Raw genomic sequence first — 24,098 nt, 5'->3', positions numbered from 1 at the left:
CTCACTCAAAATTTGACTCAAAAGATGCTTCCTCTAAAGTGCCAGACCCTGGGCTGGGGCTAATCAGGGTGACCCCCAGCACAGGGCAGTCTTGCTAATTCTATCAGGAGAGTACTCAGTTATGTTCCAGGTTATTTGGTTCTGGAGCCTGTGTTCTTATAAATATTCATCTGATCTACCTCTCTTATCATTCTTAGAGTTGACAGGGACCTCAGAGATCATCTGGCCTGATATCCACCCAACAAAGGCATTCGTTCCATAGCACTCATTCGTTTATCTTTCAAGTATCCATTGCATGTCAGGGTCACCACTGTGCTAGGCATTGGTTTAAAAAGACTGAGACAAAATTACCGCTCTGAGGAAGGTCACAGTCCAGCCAGATAGTGAGGATAGCATAAAACTGATTATGGCACTGTGCTAACTACCATAATAGAGATATGACCAGAGTAACTAGGTGACTAGAAAAGGGGCATCCAATCCAAACCAAGGAGGCCACTGAGGGCTTCCTAGAAGAGGTATACTTGAGACAAGTGTTTGAAGGTGATAGGAGCTGATCAGTTAAAGGAGTGAGAAGGATTAAGGAGACAGCATTGAGACCTGAGAGCATGGCATGCTCAGGAAAACTCCAGGACAACAGGAATACAAGATGGGATAGAGGGAACACAGGAGGGGTAAAAGGTAAAGCCAAACAAAGTAATGGGCAGGTCATAAAGGGTTTATATTATCAAGAGTTTGAACTTTATCCTGATGGGGAGCCATCTATAGGTTCCATAACCATTGGAGATCATGATGATGAGATTACATTTGAGGGAAGCCACTGTTGTGGCAGCATGAGGATAGATTTAAGACAATGACTGGAGTCAGGGAAAACAGAAGGATATTGCAGTATTCCAAGCAAGAGATAATGAGGCTCTGATCTAAGGCAGTGGCAACGGGGATGGAAGGAAAGAAACACACGAAAGAGGCAGAATCAATAAGACTTTGCAATATTGCAATAGACTCAATGATGAGGAAGAGCAAGAGAAGAATCAAGAATGACTCCCAAGTTTCTGGCTCAAGCAAGTGGATGGTTGGTGGCCTTCACTAGTATAACGAATGCAGGAATAAGAGCACACCGGAAGGGGTGGGAGGTGATATAATAAACTTTAGACACACGGAGTTTAGGAACCCTCTGAAAATTGCAATAGAGGTGTCCACAGAGCCAATGGGTTTATAAATATCGAACCCAGGGGTGAAACCAGAGATGAGACATGGATTTGGAAGCCATCAGAGTAGGGGTGGCTGTTGAGACTGAGAGAGAGTCTAAATTGTTCAGGGAGTGTGTGTAAAGTGAGAAGAGAAGATCTGAGGAACAAATCCTGGGGAAAAGGGAAAAGAGTTTAATCAGGACCAGCCAGAAAGTCATAAGGAAACCAAGACAGCACGATGTCAAGGAAGTCTTGGAAAAAGAGGGCTTTAAAAGGCAGAAGTGGGTGACAGGATTAAATGCTTCAGAACAGTCAATTAAGACCTGTTAAGTGGCCAGGTGCGGTGGCGCACACCTGTAAATCCTAGCATTTTGGGAGGCCAAGGTGGGCAATCACCTGAGGTCAGGAGTTCAAGACCAGCCTGGCTAACACGGCAAAACTCTGCCTCTACTAAAAATACAAAAATTAGCTGGGTGTGGTGGCGGGCACCTGTAATCCCAGCTACTCAGGAGGTTGAGGCAGGAGAATCGCTTGAACCCGGGAGGCAGAGGTTGCAGTGAGCCGAAATCGCGCCATTGCACTCCAGCCTGGGTGACAAGAGAGAAACTCTGTCTCAAAAAAAAAAAAAAAAAAAGAAAAAAAAGAAAAAGAAAAAAAAAGAGAAAAATCTGTTCAGTGTCTTTTGGATTTAGCAATAAATAATAAAGTTAGCAAATAAAAACCAGAGACTCCTGTTGGAGTCCCTGGTAAGATTAACCTCAGTGGGCCAGAGAGAACAAAAGCCAATGGCAGGGGTAGAGGGGAATGGAGGAGGTAAGGAAGTAGAGGCAGCAAATATAAACTCCTCTATCAAGAACTTGGACTACAAAGGGAAGGAGAAACAGAGGGGAAAGTAGAGTTCAGAGAAGCTGTTCTTGGTGGCTTGTATTTGTATTAATTTGTTTTTAAGATGGGAGAGGCTGGGCGCGGTGGCTCACGCCTGTAATCCCAGCACTTTGGGAGTCCAAGGCGGGTGGATCATTTGAGGTCAGGAGTTCGAGACCAGCCTGGCCAACATGGTGAAACCCCATCTCTACTGAAAATATAAAATTAGCAGGGTGTAGTGGCTCATGCTTTTGATCCCAGCTACTTGGAGGGCTGAGGCAGGAGAATCGCTTGAATCTGGGGGGCAGAGATTGCAGTGAGCCAATGTTGTACCACCACACTCCAGCCTGGGTGACAGAGCGAGACTCTGTCTCAAAAAAAAAAAAAAAAAGATGGGAGAGAGTTGAGGGTGTTTAATCCTAAGGAAAAAAAGGTTGCCTGTATTGGAAAACCTCCAGTGGGACAAAGCACACTACATCACAAGGCACTTCACTCTGTTTTGGACAGCTCATAAAAATGCAACCCATGGTTAAAAGTTACACCTGAATTAAGCTAAAATTGGCTTCACTATACCTTTTATTCTTATTTCATCTATAGGAAGCCTTCAACTATCAAACTCATCACCCCTGCCTTCCATAAAACATTCTTTACTTAAAACGAAACATATCCAGTTACTTCAACTTCACAATCATGGTAGCCTTCCAACAATTGTGGTGTATTTTGTCAATATCTTTTTAAAAATATATTTTCCAGAATTAGGCACAATTTTCCACATGTGATCTAAACAGTGACAGTATAATTATTATTTCTCTGGTTTAGATATTATATTTTAATTTATATTATCACTCAAAAGCCTTTAACATTCCTCTCTGCTCTAAGAATAAAGTCTAAATCCTTGCATCTTACAGGTCAAAGTTCTTGGGAGTTTATACACAAACTACACTTCTTGAACTTTTCTACAATGATTCACATTCTACCACATAGAACCCTTTGCTCTAACCTACTTAACTGATTTCATTTACAGTATCACAGATTTTTCCAGGAGATTCCAGGGAGCTTGAGGACTCCCACTATGACCATAGTTTTCCTTGACCAGAATTGAAATAATCTCACAACAGCATTTTCCATATCTTCCATTTGATGGAGCAGACTATGGTCCTCTCCACTAACATGATGGCTCATTTCTGTGTTCCTCTTATCTTCATATTGTTTTTGCATAAGGTTCTACCCTCAGGTTTGTAGATTTCATATAGATGTGAAGCATCCTGATACACTGTCACTCTTCCCATTAGAACAAGTCCTTTCAACAAAGAATCCTCTTCTATTGCCATTTTCTAGTTATGAGCTCAATATCCTGAGGTCTCAGGACTATTATATTTATCTTCTTGTGTTAAAAGTTTAAGTGCACTACTTGTTACACATGCCTTTTGTTGGTTTATTTATAAAGAAGCCTAAAAATATTGTTTGCAACCTGTATTCTTGGTATTTTTTGAAACCTAGGGTTATCTAAGCACATTTTATTTATAACACTCTTTTTCTATGCCACCTATGTAAAGCCTGATATATCTGATTTTGGCTTCACTGGGTTAATTTTCTCCCTCAACTTTAAAATTCATTTAAATCTTTCTATATAGATCATCAAGGTTTCTGCCAATGTATATCCTTCCCAGTCCTTACAAGATGCACTCCATCCCTTGCCAGAAGCCCATCATCCTGGCTCTGTAGAACACAGTCCAGAAAACTTTTTAAATACCATCTACATAGGCATGCATGTTTCTCAAAGCTTCCCTTCTTTGCTGTAGTTACTGCCATCACATGGAACGAGAGATAAAAACACCACCTGTGCTTTCAAATCTTTCAGTTTGTTACTCAGAACTTATGTCATTAGGAATAAAACCTCAATTTCTTCTGAATGTGCCATTTGTTCCCCAAAGGAAGCAGCAAATGTGGGTGACAGTTCATGGGGTTAATAAAAGGTTCATGGTAGGCTCTCTATAATATCTTGGATATTGGCTCCTGCCCTCTCCCAATTTTCTACATCATATCCACATAAAGTGACCTTCAAAACCCCTGACTGGAAGTTATCCACAAGATATAACATCTTTTTTCATCCTCAGTGTGATCACCAGATGGTCTCCCATCAGCTCATACCAGTAACTTCTCCCTAGTGCTCCAGGGAGGGAAAGTTCTGAATCCACCCCAACGGGAAACGTGTCATGCAAGATCCAAAGGGCAAGACTATCCTTTATTTCTCTGCTGCTTCACATTCCTCCACTTGCCCACTTCATGACATTAATTTTTCTGCATTTTCCTGGCTTTCTTCCTCACTATTTTTTTTTTTTCATTTGCCTAAGAATCTTTCATCCTTGTTAAGAAGCTAGAGTGTGAAAAAGCATCTATTTAAGCTCTCCCACCTTTTCCTTCTGCTTGCATTTGCAGCTGCTATAATTGGTCATCATCTCTGGCAAGAAGAGAAAGAAGGAACTTACTGTGAAGGTCACTGCATCACTGCATATTAACTGAATTGCCAGATGATGTAGCTTTCACTAGAAATGCCCCTTGAAAATCCTAAAGGAGGAAACATTATGCCTCTTTTCTTGTCACAGAATTTCTTAGAGGGTTAGAACATGTTTGATGCATTTTTTTAAATTAGATTTTGAGTTCCTCAAGACAGAAACTGTGGAACTCTAACTTTTCACAGTGCCCAACACAGAAACTTGATGGGAAATGAAAATTGATGAGGGCTATTGTCCAACTGTGAGGGCACAGACTTTCCATCTCTGTGGATTATCCTATTTTATTTTGCCCTTATTACTATGGTAGGTTTGCTGATTGTACTCAGAGTATCTTCGGTGGGCAAGGTCACTGATAAATCCACTAAAATGCCTTCCTTCTATTCTTACCTATTTTGAATGATTTTTTTAATAGTTCCAGTTTTACTAAGTCAACAAAGTATCAAGATAGCACAATGCAGTTGCCTACAGAGTTCAGAACATTTGTCATCATTGATTCTTTCTCTTACCACTTGTTTGGATTATCCATTCATTCTGTTAATTCTTCTTTCATAATAGCTCTTATTTTTTATTGTTATACTTTCAGTTCTGGGGTACGCGTGCACAACGTGCAGGTTTGTTACATAGGTATACATGTGCCATGTTGGTTTGCTGCACCCATCAACCCGTCATTTATATTAGGTATTTCTCCTAATGCTATCCCTCCCTCAGCCCCCTACCCACAACAGGCCCCAGTGTGTGATGTTCCCCTCCCTGTGTCCATGTGTTCTCATTGTTCAATTCCCACTTATGAGTGAGAACATGCGGTGTTTGGTTTTCTTTTCTTGTGTTACTTTGCTGAGAATGATGGTTTCCAGTTTCAGAATGATTTTTTTAGAGTGTGTTCAAGTTTGATTAAAAAAAAACAACAACAAAAAAACCACAAGGGTTGGATAGAGAAACAAGTAACCAGAGATTACTGAATAAAGTACTTAATTGTGCCCATGTTTTTCTATTTCTTTAAGTCTTTCTTTAAATTGTCTGCTCTTTCAAAAATGTTACATTAATGCTACTTAATATGTCTAGCTGCTTAAATGTGATTTGGTGCTCTGAGGCTTTAGATAATATCTATTTGAACATAAACGCTTGCTAATTTTTGACTAAATTAGCGTACAGAAAATCTGGCATTTCAGATAATGAGGCCATAAAGCAGACCACTAACAGAGTAGGCACAGCTGTTATGTAAACCACAGGCACTTGAATACTCGCCTACCTCATAATAGCAAATATCTCAGGACAATATAACAGTACTACATTCTATTCCACCACCTGGGCAGACATGGACACATCTATCCCCTGACAGCCATCCTATTATGGGCAGGAACTCCATCTTACACTTGTTTATATTCTTGATGACACCTAATGTCTCTTAAAATATGTGTCTCTTAAAAACTACTCGGCGGCCTGAGTCATTTGGGGAGATTATAGGCAAACTGAGTCCATTAGTTGACTAAGGACCAGGAGAGGTTCCCGCCAGTGCCCAGGACTTCTATTTGAGCACGCACAACCTCAGCAGCTTAGACTAGAAAACTGTAGACACAGATTCCCTGGTGTATCCCTTCCTGGGCCTTCACTCTGAATGTTGGATTCCTCCCTAGGGAGGCTGTCATGACTGCAAAGCCTTTCCCCAGTCAGCTCAGCTTCTATGTCAGCCATTCAAAGAGTGCCATCTGCAGGATGAACTGAGGACTCAAATATTTAATTCATCTTCAAATGGCATTTGAAGAATTTGTTTAAAATTTGTTCAAGAGCTATTAAACACAAAAGTTAAAGTTTAATGAAGGATAATGGATTGCCACATAAATTCTTCAAAGATATCATTTACATCTATTTTAATAGCTGCCCTAAATGTCTTTACTACAAAGACTGACCACTGGTAAGAATCACAGATGCCTCCACTATCCCTAGGGTGGAAATGTATTTGTTCAGGGGCTTTACACTGCCTAACCCCTCCCCGTGGGTAGCCATTCCCTCTGTTGAGGGCTTGCTTTTCCTTGCAGAAGGACAAATTTCCAGGAGCTGTGACAGATGTAATAGCTGTCTTTCTGCTTTGATTCAAGACAATTTTTTGAACCTAAATACAGAGAATGGGTGCTCAGAATTCCTTTCTCATTATCAGCCTCAGGTAAAGGAATCCTAAATGATAAGGCTAAAAGAGGTCCCTTCACAGAATCATGATCCTTTAGAGTATTGCTTATAAGTTACCCCAGGCTCCTACCCCACAGCATATATAGCCTTCCTGAACACATCTCATAAACAGCAACCCAAACAAAGAACAAGAGTGTCCATGCTTTGGCTTTCTGTCATTGATCTTCTTACTCGAGAACTTTTCGGTTCCTGATTAAACCCACTCCTCTTCTCCCAGTGGCCATCATCTAATTGAGAGCAGAAACAAGAGAGAAAGAAGAACCCTTTCCTTCCTAGTTTACCCCTTTTGCACCACCTAAACATGGCAATCACGTTGTACAGAACAAAGCAGGTCTCAGACAGGCTGCTACTGACAGTCAACCTGCCTTCATTGTGGTCAGCATTGGTTTTCCTATGTGGACTAACAATCCCAGGATGCTGGGCCACTCAATCTCCCAGAGTGGTGATGAAGGAATAAGGCAGGATTAATTCCCCAACTACAAGATCCAGCTCTGGAGGCTAATTTCAGGGTAATGGGATGGCTCACAAACCCCAGGTAAAGTGCTCCCTTTGTAGCTCACATCTGCTTTTCTCCTTTCCAGAGCAAACATTCCTCCTAAAAGCATGAGCCTTTTGGAAGTTAGAACTCTGTCTTCTCTTTCCAAAAAAATACAGTCTTATCAGAAAGCAGAGTCAGGGAGATGTGGATTATGCCAGTGGATTACTCATTGGAAGGGCCAGAGGAAAGTTGTAATGGATGTCAATAAGGGTGGCAACATCCCCCACCCTCACTCCCTTTCTCTTTGTCCCACACTTCCCATAAGCAAATGGGCACCTAGAAACGAATTTTATGCCCACTTCCTATACCTCAATAAGGAGGGACAGCATGGAATTAGGATAAGAACATGACTCTGGAATCCAAAAGACCTGGGTTTGAATCTCAGCAGAGCCCCTGACAAGCTGGATGACTTGGGCACATGGAAGAACTTTCTAAGCCTCAGTGTTGTCTTCTATAAAACAAGGCAAATACTACCTATCATTCAGGATTGGTATAAGACAAGATATATAATGGAAACATAAGCTCTCAAAAATGTGTCCATTCTTTCTTTAGCATGAATTTAAATTCATGTGTCTTTGCCGCTGATGGAAAGGCATTGTCCCATGTGAAAGGAATATCAGGCATCAGTGAGAAGGTGGAGGAACAGTTGGGAAAAATGGGACTGGGATGGGATGGGTCTTGAGTGGTTGTAACAAAATGCAAAAACTGCGGCCTATAACCAAAACATGGGCCTATAACCAAGGTTGGCATTGCCTCTGAGGCTATATCAGGCAGAGGGCAAGGAAGATTGAGCTGGGTCAGGGCTATGGGTGGCTTTGGGGATGTCCTTTCTAAGTGAGGAATGCTGAGCCATACGACAGCCCACAGGCAGAAGCACCAAAGCTATGGGATGGCCCTATTCCAACAGACCACCCCACGTACTACAACCTCCACTCTCAGCAGTCAGGGGATACCTGTGGCCCTCTCCCATCCTTTGCCCCCTAACAGCCTAGAAAGGAATGACCCAGGACCAGATATTGTGGATCTGTGCTGCATCTTGTCCATCATAAGGTGCATTGCGACCTGTGTCTATTACATTGGCAAAGTCCACCTCATTCTGCAGAAGGTCCTCATTGGCTATGAGGCTTTCTTTTTTTTTATTGTGGTAAAATATACACAATATAACACAATTATAACCATTTTAAAGTGTATAATTTAGTGGTATTAAGTACATTCACAGTGTTGTGGTGCAAGCATCACCATCATCCATCTCTAGAACTCTTCATCTTGCAAAACTGAAACTCTGTTATCAATTAAACCAGGGGTGTCCAATCTTTTGGCTTCCCTGGGCCACACTGGAAGAAGTCTTGGGCCACACATAAAATATACTAATGATAGCCGATGAGCTAAAAAAAAATTGCAAAAAAAATCATAATGTTTTAAGAAAGTTTACCAATTTGTGTTGGGCCATATTCAAAGTCATCATGGGCCACATACAGCCCGTGGGCCATGGGCTGGATAAGCTTGCATTAAACAATAGCTCCCCATTCCTCCCTTCCCCCAGCCTCTGACAACCACCATTCTACTTTCCATCTCCATGAATTTAACTACTCTAGGTATAAGTAGAATCATAAAATATTTGTCCTTTTTGTGACTGGCTTATTTCACTTAGTATAATGTCTTCAAGGTTCCTCCATGTTGTAGCGTATGTTAGAATTCCCTCCCTTTTTAAGGCTAAATAATATTCCATTATCTGAATAGAACACATTTTGTTTATCCATGCATCCGTCAATGGACACTGGAGTTGCTTCCACCTTTTGAATATTGTGAAAATGGGTGTATAAATATCTGTTTGACGGCTGGGCACGGTGGCTCACACCTGTAATCCCTGTACTTTGGGAGGCTGAGGTGGGTGGATCACTTGAGGTCAGGAGTTCGAGACCAGCCTGGCCAACGTGGTGAAACCCCATCTCTACTAAAAATACAAAAAATTAGCTGGGTGTGGTGGCAGGTGCCTGTAATCCCAGCTACTCAGTAGGCTAAGGCAGGAGAATCACCTGAACCCAGGAGGCAGAGGTTGCAGTGAGTCACGATCACATCACTGCACTCCAGCCTGGGCAACAGAGCGAGACTGTCTCAAAAAAAAAATCTGTTTGAGTCCCTGCTTTCAATTATGTTAGGGAGACAGCCTGAAGTGGAATTGCTGGATCTATGGTACTTCTATTTTTAATTTTTGAGGACCCTCCACATTGTTTTCCACAGTGGCTGCACCATTTTACATTCTCATCAACAGTACACAAGGGTTCTATATGAGGCTTTCTTTATCCCACAGGTTGGGTCCAATCCACCCATATTCCCTGGGCTCAGGTCGCCACTGACATGGTCTTTCTGCCTCCTATGAGGCCTCTCATTTTTCAGCATATGCTTGCAGCTCCCCTAGAGATGCAGTAATGCTCCATGACTTTCCTGTTCTTGCTTGGTTGTTGACATGCCATCTCTTTTTGCATCCATAGCACATAGTCTGTCTGGGGCTGGGAGCCTCCCTGGGTGAGGCCCAGGGCTCTCTACAATGCCCAAAGTAGGGCCCACATTGAGGGCTGTCTGCCTGGTGGGATTGAAGTCAGCTCTGGCTAAAGCAGTGATATGGCAAAACCTAGCTCTGTCATTCTCACTCCTTTAGCAGCACCCACCTCTCTGTCCCATATGGGCACTCTCCCTGCCCTACTCCTCATTATTTTGTTTTACATGGCAGCTGATCACGCCTGATAAAACAACTGGAGAGCAGTATTTCATCTCGAAAATGAAAATTTTCAGGACCCGTTTGGAAAACTCCCCAATGCAGAAATATAACAGAGTTAGGATAACATTTTTGAGGTGGAGGCTCTGAACAAAAACACTTTAAAACAATTATACTATTAGACAAATGGTCAGGGCCTGTCATACAACATCTTTGTATAAATTCAATAACAGTGCCCTTTTTGGATCAGGTGTGCAGCTCAGCTAAAAGACTGAACATTATATAAATGGCAGTTTAAATATTGTACAAATGACACGAAGGCAGGTTCTCTGGGCACATTCAACCCTGTGAGCGCATGGCTGGTGAGCAGGTGCCACCTATTTCTCCAGGTCCTGGAAGGTATGTGGCTTTGTAAATAGAGCTGGGACTGATTTTTAGCTCTCACTCACTGGCAGTGACAATCATAAGCAGTAGCCCTGGGGTGATGAGGAATCTAATAATGTCATTCCCTCCTGCCAGCACCACCTCGTGGACAAGGCATTTTTAGATCACACCAGCAGGAAGATTTTTTTCAAAGACCATAAATGTGGGCATCTATTTTACCACTCACCTAGAATCCAAAAGAAGACAAAGGACTCCTTGCATCAGGCAGGAAGGCAGCCCAGCAGCCACAGGTTATCAACCCAGCATGCCTCACCAAACACCAAAGCCACAGCCCAGGTCTCCCTCATCTAGACACACACACACACACACAGCTTCTCACCTGAGCCACCTCTTCAAAGTCATCATGCCTCCCTCATCTAGACACACACACACACACACACACACACACACACACACACACACACACAAACATAGCTTCTCACCTGAGCCACCTCTTCAAAGTCATCATGCCTCTTCTGCAGGGCCCGGGCTCGATGTAGGGACTTCCCAACTCCAGTGTGTTTGCTGAGAAAGGCCTCACCATGGTTTTCAATCCAGTCCAACACCTGGTCAAAGAAGGATAACAGCAACAATGACTTTCTAGCAGAAGGAAAGACATGTGACAACATGTGCAACTGCTAGAGTCCTAACCACCCCCATATCCCGTCCCAGTTGTAAAGCAGCAGTTCAGGTGGAAATGGTCAATCTGCTGTGAGTCCATGGGATTTCATTACTGTCATTGGCAATATCATAGTCCCACCTTTACCTAAATTCAACTTATCCTTTTTGATCTCCATATTATCCTTCCATTACTTTTTCCATTTTCTTAGTTCATTATTTTAAACAAGTTACACAGACCATCAGGCACAGTTTAACCCCCTCACCACTTCTACCCAATCACATAAAGATATTGGCAGGAAATTAGGTAGTAGCAGTTTGGGCAGTATCTTGGCCCTCATTACTCATCCGTCACGCTGCCATAAGAACACAAACAGCAATGGTGACCAGCTCCTGGGACTCCCCTTCCTAATCTTGAAAGCAAAGTCCAGGGTAGTCAGTCCCCAGTTGGATGCTCATGATATCTGACCACTAGGACAACAGCCCCCTCTGGCTTCTTTCCATCTCCCTCCTCCAATCGATACCAACCAACCAACCAAACAAACAAATAAATTAAAATGTTTGCATCCTAAGTCCTTTAATATCTGAGTCTCTTGGGAAGCAGTGGAGACTTCAGGTTCTTCCAGGCTAAAGATCTAGTGATTTGGCTTCAAGACAGTTTCCTTGATATTTAGAGACACTGGAACAGAGACGCCTGGGCAATAGAGGGGTGAGAGAGAGGGGATGCTAAGAAGGGTGGAAAATAAGTTTTCCTGAGGGGCACTTGAGAGGCAGGATGGAAATCCCTTAGTAAAAGCCTTGACGTGCAGGGAGGATGAAAGCCTTTAATACCCATTTTGCATTCTTGCAGATGGCCTAACAAAAATGTGTGTATCCCAGAGATCATCTTTTGATCTCTGAAGAGTTGGTGCTCAGTAAATCAGGTGACCACAATTAAATCAGAATTACAGTATAGACACACCTGTTATAGATCCTGCTAAAACTCAAGTGAGCCCACTCACTGCCTGCAACATTAACCATTAACTAAACATTTAATTAATGATGTACTAGCCTTTCCAGATTTTGGAAGCACTTACTGGAAAATGGTTTAGATGAACTAGGTCTATTTAAAAGGATGGTTTAACTCATTCCTGTGTCTCAAACGGATTGCCCTGCAGCAAACAGAGGTAAAACCAAATCATTCCATTGACTACAGGTATGGGAGTTCTCTGACATTTGGGATATTTAATATCTGCAGTGTGCAAGGTATGAACATTTTCAAAGTCTTTGGTGACAGGATCACAAAGCCCACATCGTGATTGTGCTAGTTCAGAGAAAGGTATATATGAATATAAAAATGAGGCTTAACAAATATCCACTTAATGAAGACAGGTGGAGTAATTGTCCATCATCATGAAGAAAAAAAGTTTTTTATAAATAAAAAATGAATTCATCTAAACATTATGGAGATTTTAAACACTTTATAATATATTCTTGCAATATACATATTTTAAGTATTCTGGAGGCACAACCCTAAAAAGAAATTGTGGTAGTGCTGGATTTTTACCTTTTGCAAACACTGAAAGGCAGCACTGAAAGGAACTTTACATGTTCATCTCTTAGAAGAGCCTGCGTTTCTCTAGAATTACTTACGGTGAAACTTCAACCAAAAAAAATCAGGAGAGTATATTTTTACTTGGCTTGCCACAATTAGATCTCACAATTCTGTACTGTAAAGGAGTTATGAGCTTCAGCATGCAAGGTCAAAGGTAAATACTTGTAGTCACAAAGTTTCCCATATATTAGGTGCGAAGTATAGTAAAGTTTTACGATTTTAATGCATAAACTTTCATCAATCCCTTTTGAAAACAAATTGAGGTTTGATGATAATTTTTTGCATATAAAAGAACTACCAGTGGTCGTTTATGAATGTGTTGGAATTTATAACAGATTTTTCAGACTACAATTTTTTAAATTTGGTTTTGAGCACTTAAGTATGGCCTGCTTGTCTGGCAATGTTTTCATGAGTTTTGTTCTATTTCATTTTTTATCTCTAGCTTTAAGAAAATTGGTTATTCTGAAGCAAATTGTTTGAAGAGGAATATTTTTCATCTACTAGTTCACCCACATACAGTGTTTGCACTCCCCAGAAACGATTTCACAACTTCTAAATATTTTTTAAACGCAATTTGTTTCCTTTTTAAGTTACTTTGCTTTCTTTAAAATGTCAATTTATTTTTAGTGACACTTAGTTTTACTTAATTGGCTATGCCTTCATCACTTAAAAACCTATTTCTTTCATATTTGAGAAGCTTTTACTTCACTTTAACATAACTTTGATTGCTCTGTGATGCTCTAGTGCCATCATTTAGTCCAATTTCTACCATTAAAATTGAAGCTGTAGGGAAAATATGTGCAATTTCGACGAAAGTTCAGGAGCTATGCAGAAATCAATTTAACAAATCAAAAAGCAAATAATTTAGGGAGTTAACAAAATTACTTTAGTAATCCAGACTGAAAAAGCATTTGAGGCTAGATAAACATAGTTAATATATGAAGTATTGTTAAAGATTCTAATTTCTGACTATTTTGTTTCAGACAGTTCATTTAGAGCCATCATTGCATGATACACGTGTTTAGACCACATACTGTCTGGACCCTGATTCCACGTCCTCCAACCTCGGGAGTACAATCTGACTTTCCATGCAGATCCTGTGCAGCAGAGAAACATGTTCCTGAGCAGACATCAGCAGTGCCTGACAATTACATTACACGCTATAAATTTATGTGTGGCTTGAGATTCTGGATATTTGTCAGTTTCTAGTGCATTCCATTAAGATGAACAAGGTCCCAGAATCTGAACATCAATGGTTAAAGAATAAATTGACTTTCTAGTCAAATCCTGGACCCTACCTAAGTACAAGCACCCATCAAGGTACTCCTTATAATCTTATTCCTGAATAATTTCTCTTCATCTACAAGGCATATTTAAAATACTCAATTACCAATCATAGTCAGGATATACAGCATGATAGTCATTCATACCTATCAATGGCTCTGAATTGGTATTTGAGCATTTCCAATTTTGGAGGTTTTATCTTTTTGTTTTTGTCAGGCAGCAGAGAAGCATGTGTGGGTATATAAGTATTCACATATTCAGACATTTATTTAATAGTCTTATTGTGCCACAGTGTCAGGCACTAGAGCAGCTCTGGAGGTGGGGGTGTAGCAGTAAACAAGGCAGGCATGGCCTGATGCTGAGAACTCAGTCTATAGGGGTAACAAGCACTAGACACTAAATCACACAATTCATCATTCATTGCAAAGGTGAAAAGTGTCAACAGCCAAATGCATCTTCTCTGGGGAGTCACAGAAGGTTTCTCAGGAGAAGTGAGGTTTAGCTGAGATCTGAGAGAGAGTAGGATTTAACCAAATTAGGAATTGAAAAGACCAGCATGGCTTGCATAGGGCATAAGTAGGAAATGGACCCTGAAAAGGCAGGAACCAGATTGTGGTGAGCCCTGGTGTGCTGAATGGGAGAATCCACTGTTCATCCTAAGAGCCACTGAAGGGCTGCAAGGAGGATAAAGACACTTTTCATTTTCAGTTATAAATTATTGCTCTGACTGACTAGGTGCAGTGGCTCATGCCTGTAATCCTGTCCCTTTAGGAGGCAGAGGCAGGTGGATTGCTTGAACCTAGGAATTTGAGACAAGCTTCCGTAACATGGCAAAACTCTGTCTCTACAAAAAATACAAAAAAAATTGCCAGGCGTGGTGGTGCACACCTGTAGTCCCAGCTACCCAAGAGGCTGAGGAGGGAGGATCCCCTGAGCCTAGGAGTTCCAGGCTGAAGTGATCTGTGATATCACCATTCCAGCCTGGGCAATAGAGTGAGATCTTGTCTCAAATATATGTGTATATATATTGCTCTGACTGCTTTGTGGAGGATAAACTGGAGAAGGCAAGAGTAGAGAAGGGAAAACAGGAGGCAGAAATTCTGACAAGAGGTGATGGTGACCCAGGCGAGGCCAATGGCAGTGTCTATAGACAGACAGGCTGGGGGAAAGAATTGCCAGGACTTGGTAATTGGCTATGGGGGAGATGGAGAGGCAGGTGGTAAGCCTGGCCCCCAGGGGCATGTCTTGAATAACTGAGTGGAAGGTAGAACTAGTCACTGGTACAGGAGTGAATGAGTTATAAGGGGTAGCACAGACATAACATATTTTTTTTCCTTAAGATTTTTTTCCCTTTCCATGCTCATACTCTTGTTCTGAGAATGACTATGGAAAGGTATACTCAGGGGCATAAGTGACAGTGATTTGTGCCCCTGAACTGGAATGGGAAATAGTACTCAATAATGGTTGTCAGTCAGATTCTGGGAAAGATGTGCCTTTAGTTTCAAAGAAGTAATTTATACACTAAGGCTTAAAAATAAATTATAAATTGTTAATCTAGCTGAATCCCAATAATAAAACGGAATACCAAATCCATTTTAAAAATATAACTTCAACCTAAGTGCCCATCAATGGATGACTGGATAAAGAAAATGTGGTATATATCAACAATGGAATACTATTCAGCCATAAAAAAGAATGAAATCATGTCTTCTGCAGCAACATGGATGGAATTGGAGACCATGATCTTGAGTAAAACAAGTCAAGTATAGAAAGACAAATATCACATGTTCTCACTTATATGTGGAAGATAAATAATGCATACACATGGATGCAGAGTGTGGAGTGCTAGACAATGGACACCGGAAAGGGAGAAGGGGCTGGGTGATGAGAAATTACTTAATGAGTACAATATATGTTATTTGGGTGATGGATATCCTAAAAGCTCTGACTTTACCACTATGCAATCTACATATATAACAAAATTATACTTGGACTCCGTATATTTATACAAAAATAAATAAATAAATAAATAAAGGCATACCCTCAGACTTAAATGAAATTAACCCATGAATTCTCAAAAGGGCTTTTCACCAGGGTATACTTTTTGAGCAGCCCCTTACCTTGACACTAAGTCCCCTATACCTGGCCCTACCCCCTCTTAACCCCACCTCTAGTGAGTTCCTGCCTCACCCCCCAACACCCTAAAAGCTGCCTCTCATCTCCTAAATTTTGCTCTGTTTTTCCCTTCACTTTCCATATCCTTTCCTCTCGTGTACCCACTTTCCAGGCTACCTCCTACTTATCCTTTAAGCTCTGCCTCAAAATCATTGGCTATGGAAAGCCTTAACTCGTTAATAACCCATTCAGGCTGGAGTGGGTGTTTCTCTTATTCTGTTGAAACTACAATTATTGCCCACAGGCCTGTCTCTCACACTAGACTCCAACCTCTTTGTACTCCCAGGACAGAGTGTGGTACTCAGCACAGAGTAGTTGCTTAATACATGTTTAATTGAACTGAGCTCAAACTGACCCCTCTAATGCAGAACTTTGGAGTGAACATCTCCTGCTCTACACTCCCACTGTAACTCTATCTCAGTCTGCACTCAAAGTTCTCTCTTTGTGCATCTCCACCTTCTCCACTGCTCCACTTGGCAGGTAGTTAGTTCTTAGAGGGATGTAAAGAGTATGGGTTTTTCACCATTTGTATGCTACCCTTCCCTCTCCTCTATCACACAGCATCCTTGCCTGCATCTTGCACTTGGAAGATACACAATGACTGTTTATAGCCATGAATTGCCACGTGCATATGTGGCCAAGGTCCCTGCCCTGCTCGTCTTGAGAGGAATTTTGCCACCCCATTCAGGAATGCCATCACTAGGGATAACAACGCAGGTGAGCCCAGGCTCCTTGCCACTACAGCAGGCAGGCAGTCTTGTAACAACTTGTAAAGATCTTCTTGGTTTCTCGTCTTGACTTTTCAACCAGAAAGTAGTCTTTTCCAAGAACAGTCTTTTCCAAAAGAGATGCTCACATCCTTGACTAGATTTGAAAGTTAACCTAACAGCCATTATGCATAATTCCCTAATCACCCCCTTTCTTCCTCATCTAATTGTGTTTATTCCAACCAGCATACAATCAAGATGCAATGCCTTTCAGCACAGGAGACAGTCTTTTCTAACTGCCAAGGAGAAGGGAAAATGTTCTTTTCTTTTTTCTTTTTCTTTTTTTTGAAATGAAGTCTCTCTCTGTTGCCCAAGCTGGAGTGCAGTAGCGTGATCTTGGCTCACTGCAGCCTCTGCCTCCCAGGTTCAAGCGATTCTCCTGCCTCAGCCTCCTGAGTAGCTGGGATTATAGGTACGCACCACCATGGTTGGGTAATGTTTTGTATTTTTAGTAGAGACGGGGTTTTGCCATGTTGGCCAGGCTGGTCTTGAACTCCTGACCTCAGCTGATCTACCTGCCTTTGCCTCCCAAAGTGCTGGGATTACAGGTGTGAGCCACCACGCCCAGCTGGAAAATGTTCTTTTGAAGAGAATTATTAACAAACAATCTCTGTATAGTGGCCATGAACGCATCTGAGCTCATGGGAAACCACTCTGGTTTTAAGGACTTTGTAAGTACCATTCCATGTGTCAGAACCTCTTCTTCTTCTTCTTTTTTTGGAGACAGAGTCTCACTCTGTCACCCAGGCTGGAGTGTAATGGCACAGTCTTGGCTCACTGCAACCTCCACCTACTGGGTTCAAGTGATTCTCATGCCTTAGCCTCCTGAATAGCTAGGACCACAGGCACACACCACAATACCCAGCTAGTTTTATTGTGTTTTAGTAGAGACAGGGTTTTACCATGTTGCCCAGGCTGGTCTTGAATTCCTGAGATCAGGCAATCCGCTCACCTCAGCCTCCCAAAGTGCTAGTATTACAGGCATGAACCACAGTGCCCAGTCCCAGAACCTCTTCTTAAACACATCCTTATTGCTCATTCATTCAGCTCTCCACTCACTCATCACCAGCTATCGCCATATGACACACGGCATATTTGCTTGGTTTGGGTGTTGTTTTATTTCCACCCCCTGACTGTAAGCTCTATGTAAACAGGGGGTTCATTTGATTTGCAGCTGTGTTCTTCTCAGAGTATTTGCTGAATAAATGGGTAAGTGAATAACACATATAATTTGAAAACTTCCTGAGTGGGAAGAACAAAACCCATGAAAAGAAATGGAGACGTTTTGCAACCATATGTGGAATCAGAATCTCACCTCTCTGATTCCTCACCTGGTTCTCTCTGATAAGTCATCTTATTTGAAATAGGTTATTCAGCTTGTGTCATAATTTGATCCACGGGGTAAAACAAGAAGATGCTTGATGTTTTAGGTAAACTAAAGAATTATCCTCTCTTAATTCCTACCTCTCAGCCCTCAGCCCCCTACATTTAGAAAGCCATTATTCTGATGTAAATTAAGGATCATTTATATGCCATCAGGCATCTACAAGACATTTTGTTCTGTTAAAGGTTCAAGTACACACAGTGTGAAGAGCACTCAGGAGAGTCTGCCACATCATTATTTCTGTCTCCTCACACAGCACACTGAGCACTAGTTCTGAAGGGGAGCAGCTCCTAGGCTGCCTGTACCACCCAGCTCCCCATCGGCTGCAACTGGAGAGCACGCAGGCACCACTTGAAATGCCCAATTACCAGCAACTCATTTTGCGTCCCCTCTTTGGAACAAATATGATCAAAATAAATGTCTTGCTATGGCAGGAGAAGCCATCATTCTTCTGAGAGGGCTCAGCAGAAACTCATTAGCAGGTGTACAGACTGTGCTTCCACTGAGAGCTGCAATCCTGTCACCTGGCAGACCAAAAGTTGGGTGGAAGCCAGCTGAGGGTCCAGAGACCCAAAGTCTCAGCTGCCCCTAACCCTGGGCCTCTCCAGCCCCAGCCCACCTGCACCCGTCCCCTCCCAGCAGAGCGGAGGCTGGGTCCTCCCACCTCTCTGAGAGAACCTCCTCTGCCTGGTACCTTGCTGTCTGTTTCTGGAGGCACTATACTTTTTAACACTAAGGCTTCAAACTCTTGCCAACAGTTTTGAACTTCAGAATGCTTAAGAATCACCTGGGGTTCTTTTTAAATTATAGGCTCCACCTCATTCCCAAATTCTGAATCAAGAAATGTAGAACAGGGCCTGATAATCTGTTTTTAAAAAGCCCTCCACTCTGCCCAGATGATTTTAATGCAGGGGTCCAAGTATCACACTTTGAAAAATATAGTTACATATTCACATGTGATGCCTCCCTCATTTTCTGTAACAAATGGAAAATAATTTTTAGTGATTTTTTTCCATTTTGGGTTTCCTTGCATCCAATACAGGAGCACCCAGATTCATAAAGCAAGTTTGCAGGGACCTACACAGAGAGACTCCCACATAATAATAGTGGGAGACTTTAACACCCCACTATAAATATTAGACAGATCAACAAGACAGAAAATTAACAAGGATATCTATTCCATGACTTGAACTCAGCTCTGGACCAAGCGGACCTAATAGACATCTACAGATCTCTCCACCCCAAATCAACAGAATATACATTCTTCTCAGGACCACATCGCGCTTATTCTAAAATTGACCACATAATTGGAAGTAAAACACTCCTCAGCAAATGCAAAAGAACGGAAATAATAACAAGCAGTCTCTCAGACAACAGTCCAATCAAATTAGAACTCAGGATTAAGAAGCTCACTCAAAACCATACAACTACATGGGAACTGAGCAACCTGCTCCTGAATGACTATTGGGTAAATAATGAAATTAAGGCAGAAATAAAGAAGTTCTTTGACACCAATGAGAACAAAGACACAACGTACCAGAATCTCTGGGACACAGCTAAAGCAGTGTTCAGATGGAAATTTATAGCTCTAAATGCCCACAGGAAAAAGAGGGAAAGATCTAAAATTGACACTGTAACATCACAATTAAAAGAACTAGAGAAGCAAGAGCAAACAAATTCAAAAGCTAGCAGAAGACAAGAAATAACTAAGATCAGAGACGAACTGAAGGAGATCGAGACATGAAAAACCCTTCAAAAATTCAGTGAATCCAGGAGCTGATTTTTGAAAAGATTAACAAAATAGATAGATCACTAGCCAGACTAATAAAGAAAAAAAGAGAGAAGAATCAAATAGACACAATAAAAAATGATAAAGGGGATACCACCACTGATCCCACAGAAATATAAACTATTATCAGAGAATACTATAAATACCTCTACGCAAATAAACTAGAAAATCTAGAAGAAATGGATAAATTCCTGGGCACATACATCCTCCCAAGACTAAAGAAGTTGAATCCCTGAATAGACCAATAACAAGTTCTGAAATTGAGGCAGTAATTAATAGTCTACCAACCAAAAAACGTCCAGGACCAGATGGATTCACAGCCGAATTCTAACAGAGATACAAAGAGGAGCTGGTATCATTCCTTCTGAAACTATTCCAAACAATAGAAGAAGAGGGACTCCTCCCTAACTCATTTTATAAGGCCAGCATCATCCTGATACCAAACCCTGTCGTCGGAGACACAACAAAAAAAGAAAATCTCAGGCCAATATCCCTGATGAACATTGATGCAAAAATCCTCAATAAAATACTGGCCAAATGAATCCGGCAGCACATCCAAAAGCTTATCCACCATGATCAAGTCAGCTCCATCCCTGGGATGCAAGGCTGGTTCAACATACGCAAATCAATAAACATAATCCATCACATAAACAGAATCAATGACAAAAACCACATGATATCTCAATAGAGGCAGAAAAGGCCTTTGATAAAATTCAACACCCCTTCATGCTAAAAACTCTCAATAAACTAGGTATCTCAAAATAATAAAAGCTATTTATGACAAACCCACAGCCAATATCATACTGACTGGGCAAAAGCTAGAAGCATTCCCGTTGAAAATCGGCACAAGACAAAGATGCCCTCTCTCACCACTCCTATTCAACATAGTATTGGAAGTTCTGGCCAGGGCAATCAGGCAAGAGAAAGAAATAAAGGGTATTCAAATAGGAACAGAGGAAGTCAAATTGTCTTTGTTTGCAGATGACATGATTGTACATTTAGAAAACCCCGTTGTCTCAGCCCAAAATCTTAAGCTGATAAGCAACTCCAGCAAAGTCTCAAGATACAAAATCAATGCAATTGATTTTTTGCACAATTCTGGAATGTGCAAAAATCACAAGCATTCCTATAAACCAATAATAGAGAGCCAAATCATGAGTGAACTCCCACTCACAATTGCTACAAAGAGAATAAAATACCTACGTATACAACTACAAGGGATGTGAAGGACCTCTTCAAGGAGAACTACAAACCACTGCTGAAGGAAATAAAAGGACACAAATAAATGGAAAAAGATTTCATGCTCATGGATTTACAAACAAGAAAGTGATGAACTGACAGGGTCTTAATTTCAGAAAGGCTCTCATTTTTGAAAGCATGATGCAGAACAACCACAGGTGTGGTTTTATACTTTTTCTTAGCTTTAGTTTAGAGTGGCCACAGAAAAGTCAGATTACAGCAGTTCCCTGATAGTTGGAGTCTGGAATGCCACCCTCCCCTTGGGGAGGCCTTTCACACACCCTCCTTTCAGCCCCTCTGCAGCTCTCCAGGACAACAGCTATAAAATCAGCATGAGGGTAAAGAGGACACCATGGATATTGCACAATTCATGGCCCAGATAATCTCTGAGAGTAATGGAGAGTTCACTGAAATAGCAACGCCTCTCCTTTGTGCCTTCAGAGGCTGGTACCTCACTCTGTCTCAATCATAGACTGCCTCCTGTGCTCTCCTGTGCTCAGGAGTGATATATTTATCAGGATAGCTCCAGATGGCAGGAGTAGGCAACTGATTCACTTGCTTCTCCACTCCCGGCAGGCCCCACAAGGGCTTCAGAACTGCAGCCAGCACATCAGTAGTGCCCATTTCTCCTGGGACTGAGGTGTTGCCTCTGATAACTCAATTGATGCTCCAGTCAGAAGAGGACTCTTCAAGGGGAGTTATGACAGCCCAAGAAGTGGGGACATGCTCGAAGGCCCATCTGTTCCTGGGACTGATTGCACAGTGACCATCCCCCTATTCAGAGAGTGTCACAGTCAGTGATAAGAATGCTCGACTCTCCCTCCACTCTGCCTGACCACTTCAGGCACCCAGCATCAGAGGCCCCTCTAATGACACCTGTGAAGGGAACAAATATCCCAAAGACATGTACAGTTGGCTCTCAATTTTCCATGTGTATTTCACTACACTGGAAATATACAATGGATTACATTGTATTATATAATACAGTAGATAAATTAGATTATACTTGGATTATACCTGGTTGATACCACAAAAGAATGAAAGGAGAGTGAATTGTTATTTTATATGTATAATCCTGGAGTTACACGGTAGCCACAGAAAAGTCAAACAGGTGCTTGAACACGAGTGCGTCCACCCCAGCAGCTTCTCTGCAGCTCTGCAGAGCCCATCCTAGGACAACTAAGCCCATCCTTAGTTTTCCTATGGTGAACTAAGAGGCAGATGACAGTGAGCCTGGATCTCAGTCCCCATCTCCCAGCCAGCTCCCCCTGCACTAATATATTAGTCCTCCAGCAAAGATCCCAGGGTCCTCTGGAAGACAGAAAGAGAGAAAGTACAAGGAGAAAAGAATGGGTTATTTCATCTGAAAGGGCATTTGTAGCAAGATTGTCCTTTTGTGGTCAGAAACATAACCATTTCTTTATTATTAGTGGTAAAGGAAAAAGCAACAACTGATGTCATAATACAAAAAAAAAAAAAAAAACTACATAAAGTCAGGAATAACCTGTAATCATGAAACATACACTGAACAACAGCCCAGGTTTTAAATCTGATTTTCCTGGTCCAACCTTGTCAAGGAATCCTCTGAAGGTTCCTGTACTCCACTTCACCTTCACTCTGGCAGGCCACGTGCATCCCAGATGGACCGTATGTGGAGTCCAAGCCTGACAGTGCTTGGATAACCCCCCACCCCCAAGCTGTCTAGCAATCATTGCCTGAGTGTGTGTCAAGCTCACCAAAAGAAAAATGTGCCATATTGGCCCTAATCCTAACCCATATTGACACTTTGGGAGGCCAAGGCGGGCGGGTCACCTGAAGTCAAGGAGTTCAAGACCAGCCTGGTCAACATGGTGAAACCCCGTCTCCACCAAAAATACAAAAATTAGCTGGGTGTGATGGCACATGCGGTTAATCCCAGCTACTTGGGAGGCTGAGGAACAAGAATCGCTTGAACCCAGAAAGCGGAGGTTGCAGTGAGCCAAGATCACACCACTATACTCCAGCCCAGGTGGCAGAGCGAGACTCTGTTTCCAAAAAACAAAACAAAACAAAAGAAAAATGTGCCACATGACTACGAGGAATTGCAGTTCCTGAGACTGAGTCTCCCTTTCCAATACCACGTGGTGAGAAGGCCAGTCTATAGAGTCACTTAGGCAAGAAATATGCAATTCACAGGTCCAGTTTTTGTTTTGTGTTTTGGTAGGGTTCTGTGGAGCAGTTGAGAGCTGAATTTCATTATGTCCTTCTATAAATCTGGGCTCTCCTAAGCCTGATCACCTAGGTCAGGGACTTGAGCTCGGTCTGCCTCCTAGAATGGATAATGGACACTGGGGCTCAGAGCCTGTTACCTGCTGTACATCCTGCTGGAAGACGCAGAGCTGCAGCCGCTGGTGGAGCCGCACCTTGCGGTGCTGCCAGATGCTCTCCAGCCGTCGCTGGTGATGTAACACCTCATGCACCACGTCCAGCACCTGGTGCACTGCCTTGGAGTAGTTGGCTGTGGCCGTGAGGGATTCGGAGTTCCCAGGGCTCAGGGGCCGCTGCAGCACATCTAGTAGTGCTTTGCCATCCTGGCTGACCTGCAGGAAAGAGAGAAGTTTAAGTTAAGGGAAAAGGGTGATAGGCAGGGCACAGAGAGAAGCAGGAAGTGTCTGCCTGAGGGTCCCTGACTAGGCCTTCTGAGAATCTCAGGCATTCCATACCCAGACACCTAGCCAGCCAGAGCTGCCATGGGGCCCATCCTCCAGTCTGGTGGAGGGCAGAGCAGCTGGAATCCCCTGATGTGGGAGTTGCTGGAGTGCTGGCCAGTTGTCTGTGAGA

The 24,098-nt window shown here is 42.2% G+C and overlaps 1 protein-coding gene across 27 annotated transcripts in view; it reads right to left on the bottom strand.

Annotated features, from left to right (window-relative positions):
• Positions 1-24,098, bottom strand: part of KALRN (kalirin RhoGEF kinase) — a 690,517-nt gene that overhangs the window by 366,143 nt on the left and 300,276 nt on the right. For all 27 annotated transcript variants that reach the window (XM_016941792.4, XM_016941796.4, XM_016941798.4 and 24 more), the window contains exons 9-10: positions 23,627-23,857; positions 10,872-10,994 (exon numbers count right to left, since the gene is read on the bottom strand). In XM_016941792.4, coding sequence (XP_016797281.2) covers positions 10,872-10,994; positions 23,627-23,857 — 354 coding nt within the window. The remainder of the gene's footprint in view (positions 1-10,871; positions 10,995-23,626; positions 23,858-24,098) is intronic.

This window comes from Pan troglodytes, chromosome 2, assembly GCF_028858775.2.
Source record: "Pan troglodytes isolate AG18354 chromosome 2, NHGRI_mPanTro3-v2.0_pri, whole genome shotgun sequence".
NCBI classification, from domain to species: Eukaryota; Metazoa; Chordata; class Mammalia; order Primates; family Hominidae; genus Pan; species Pan troglodytes.
Note: the sequence above shows the minus strand (reverse complement) of the source record. Positions and strands in the feature narration are given on the sequence as shown.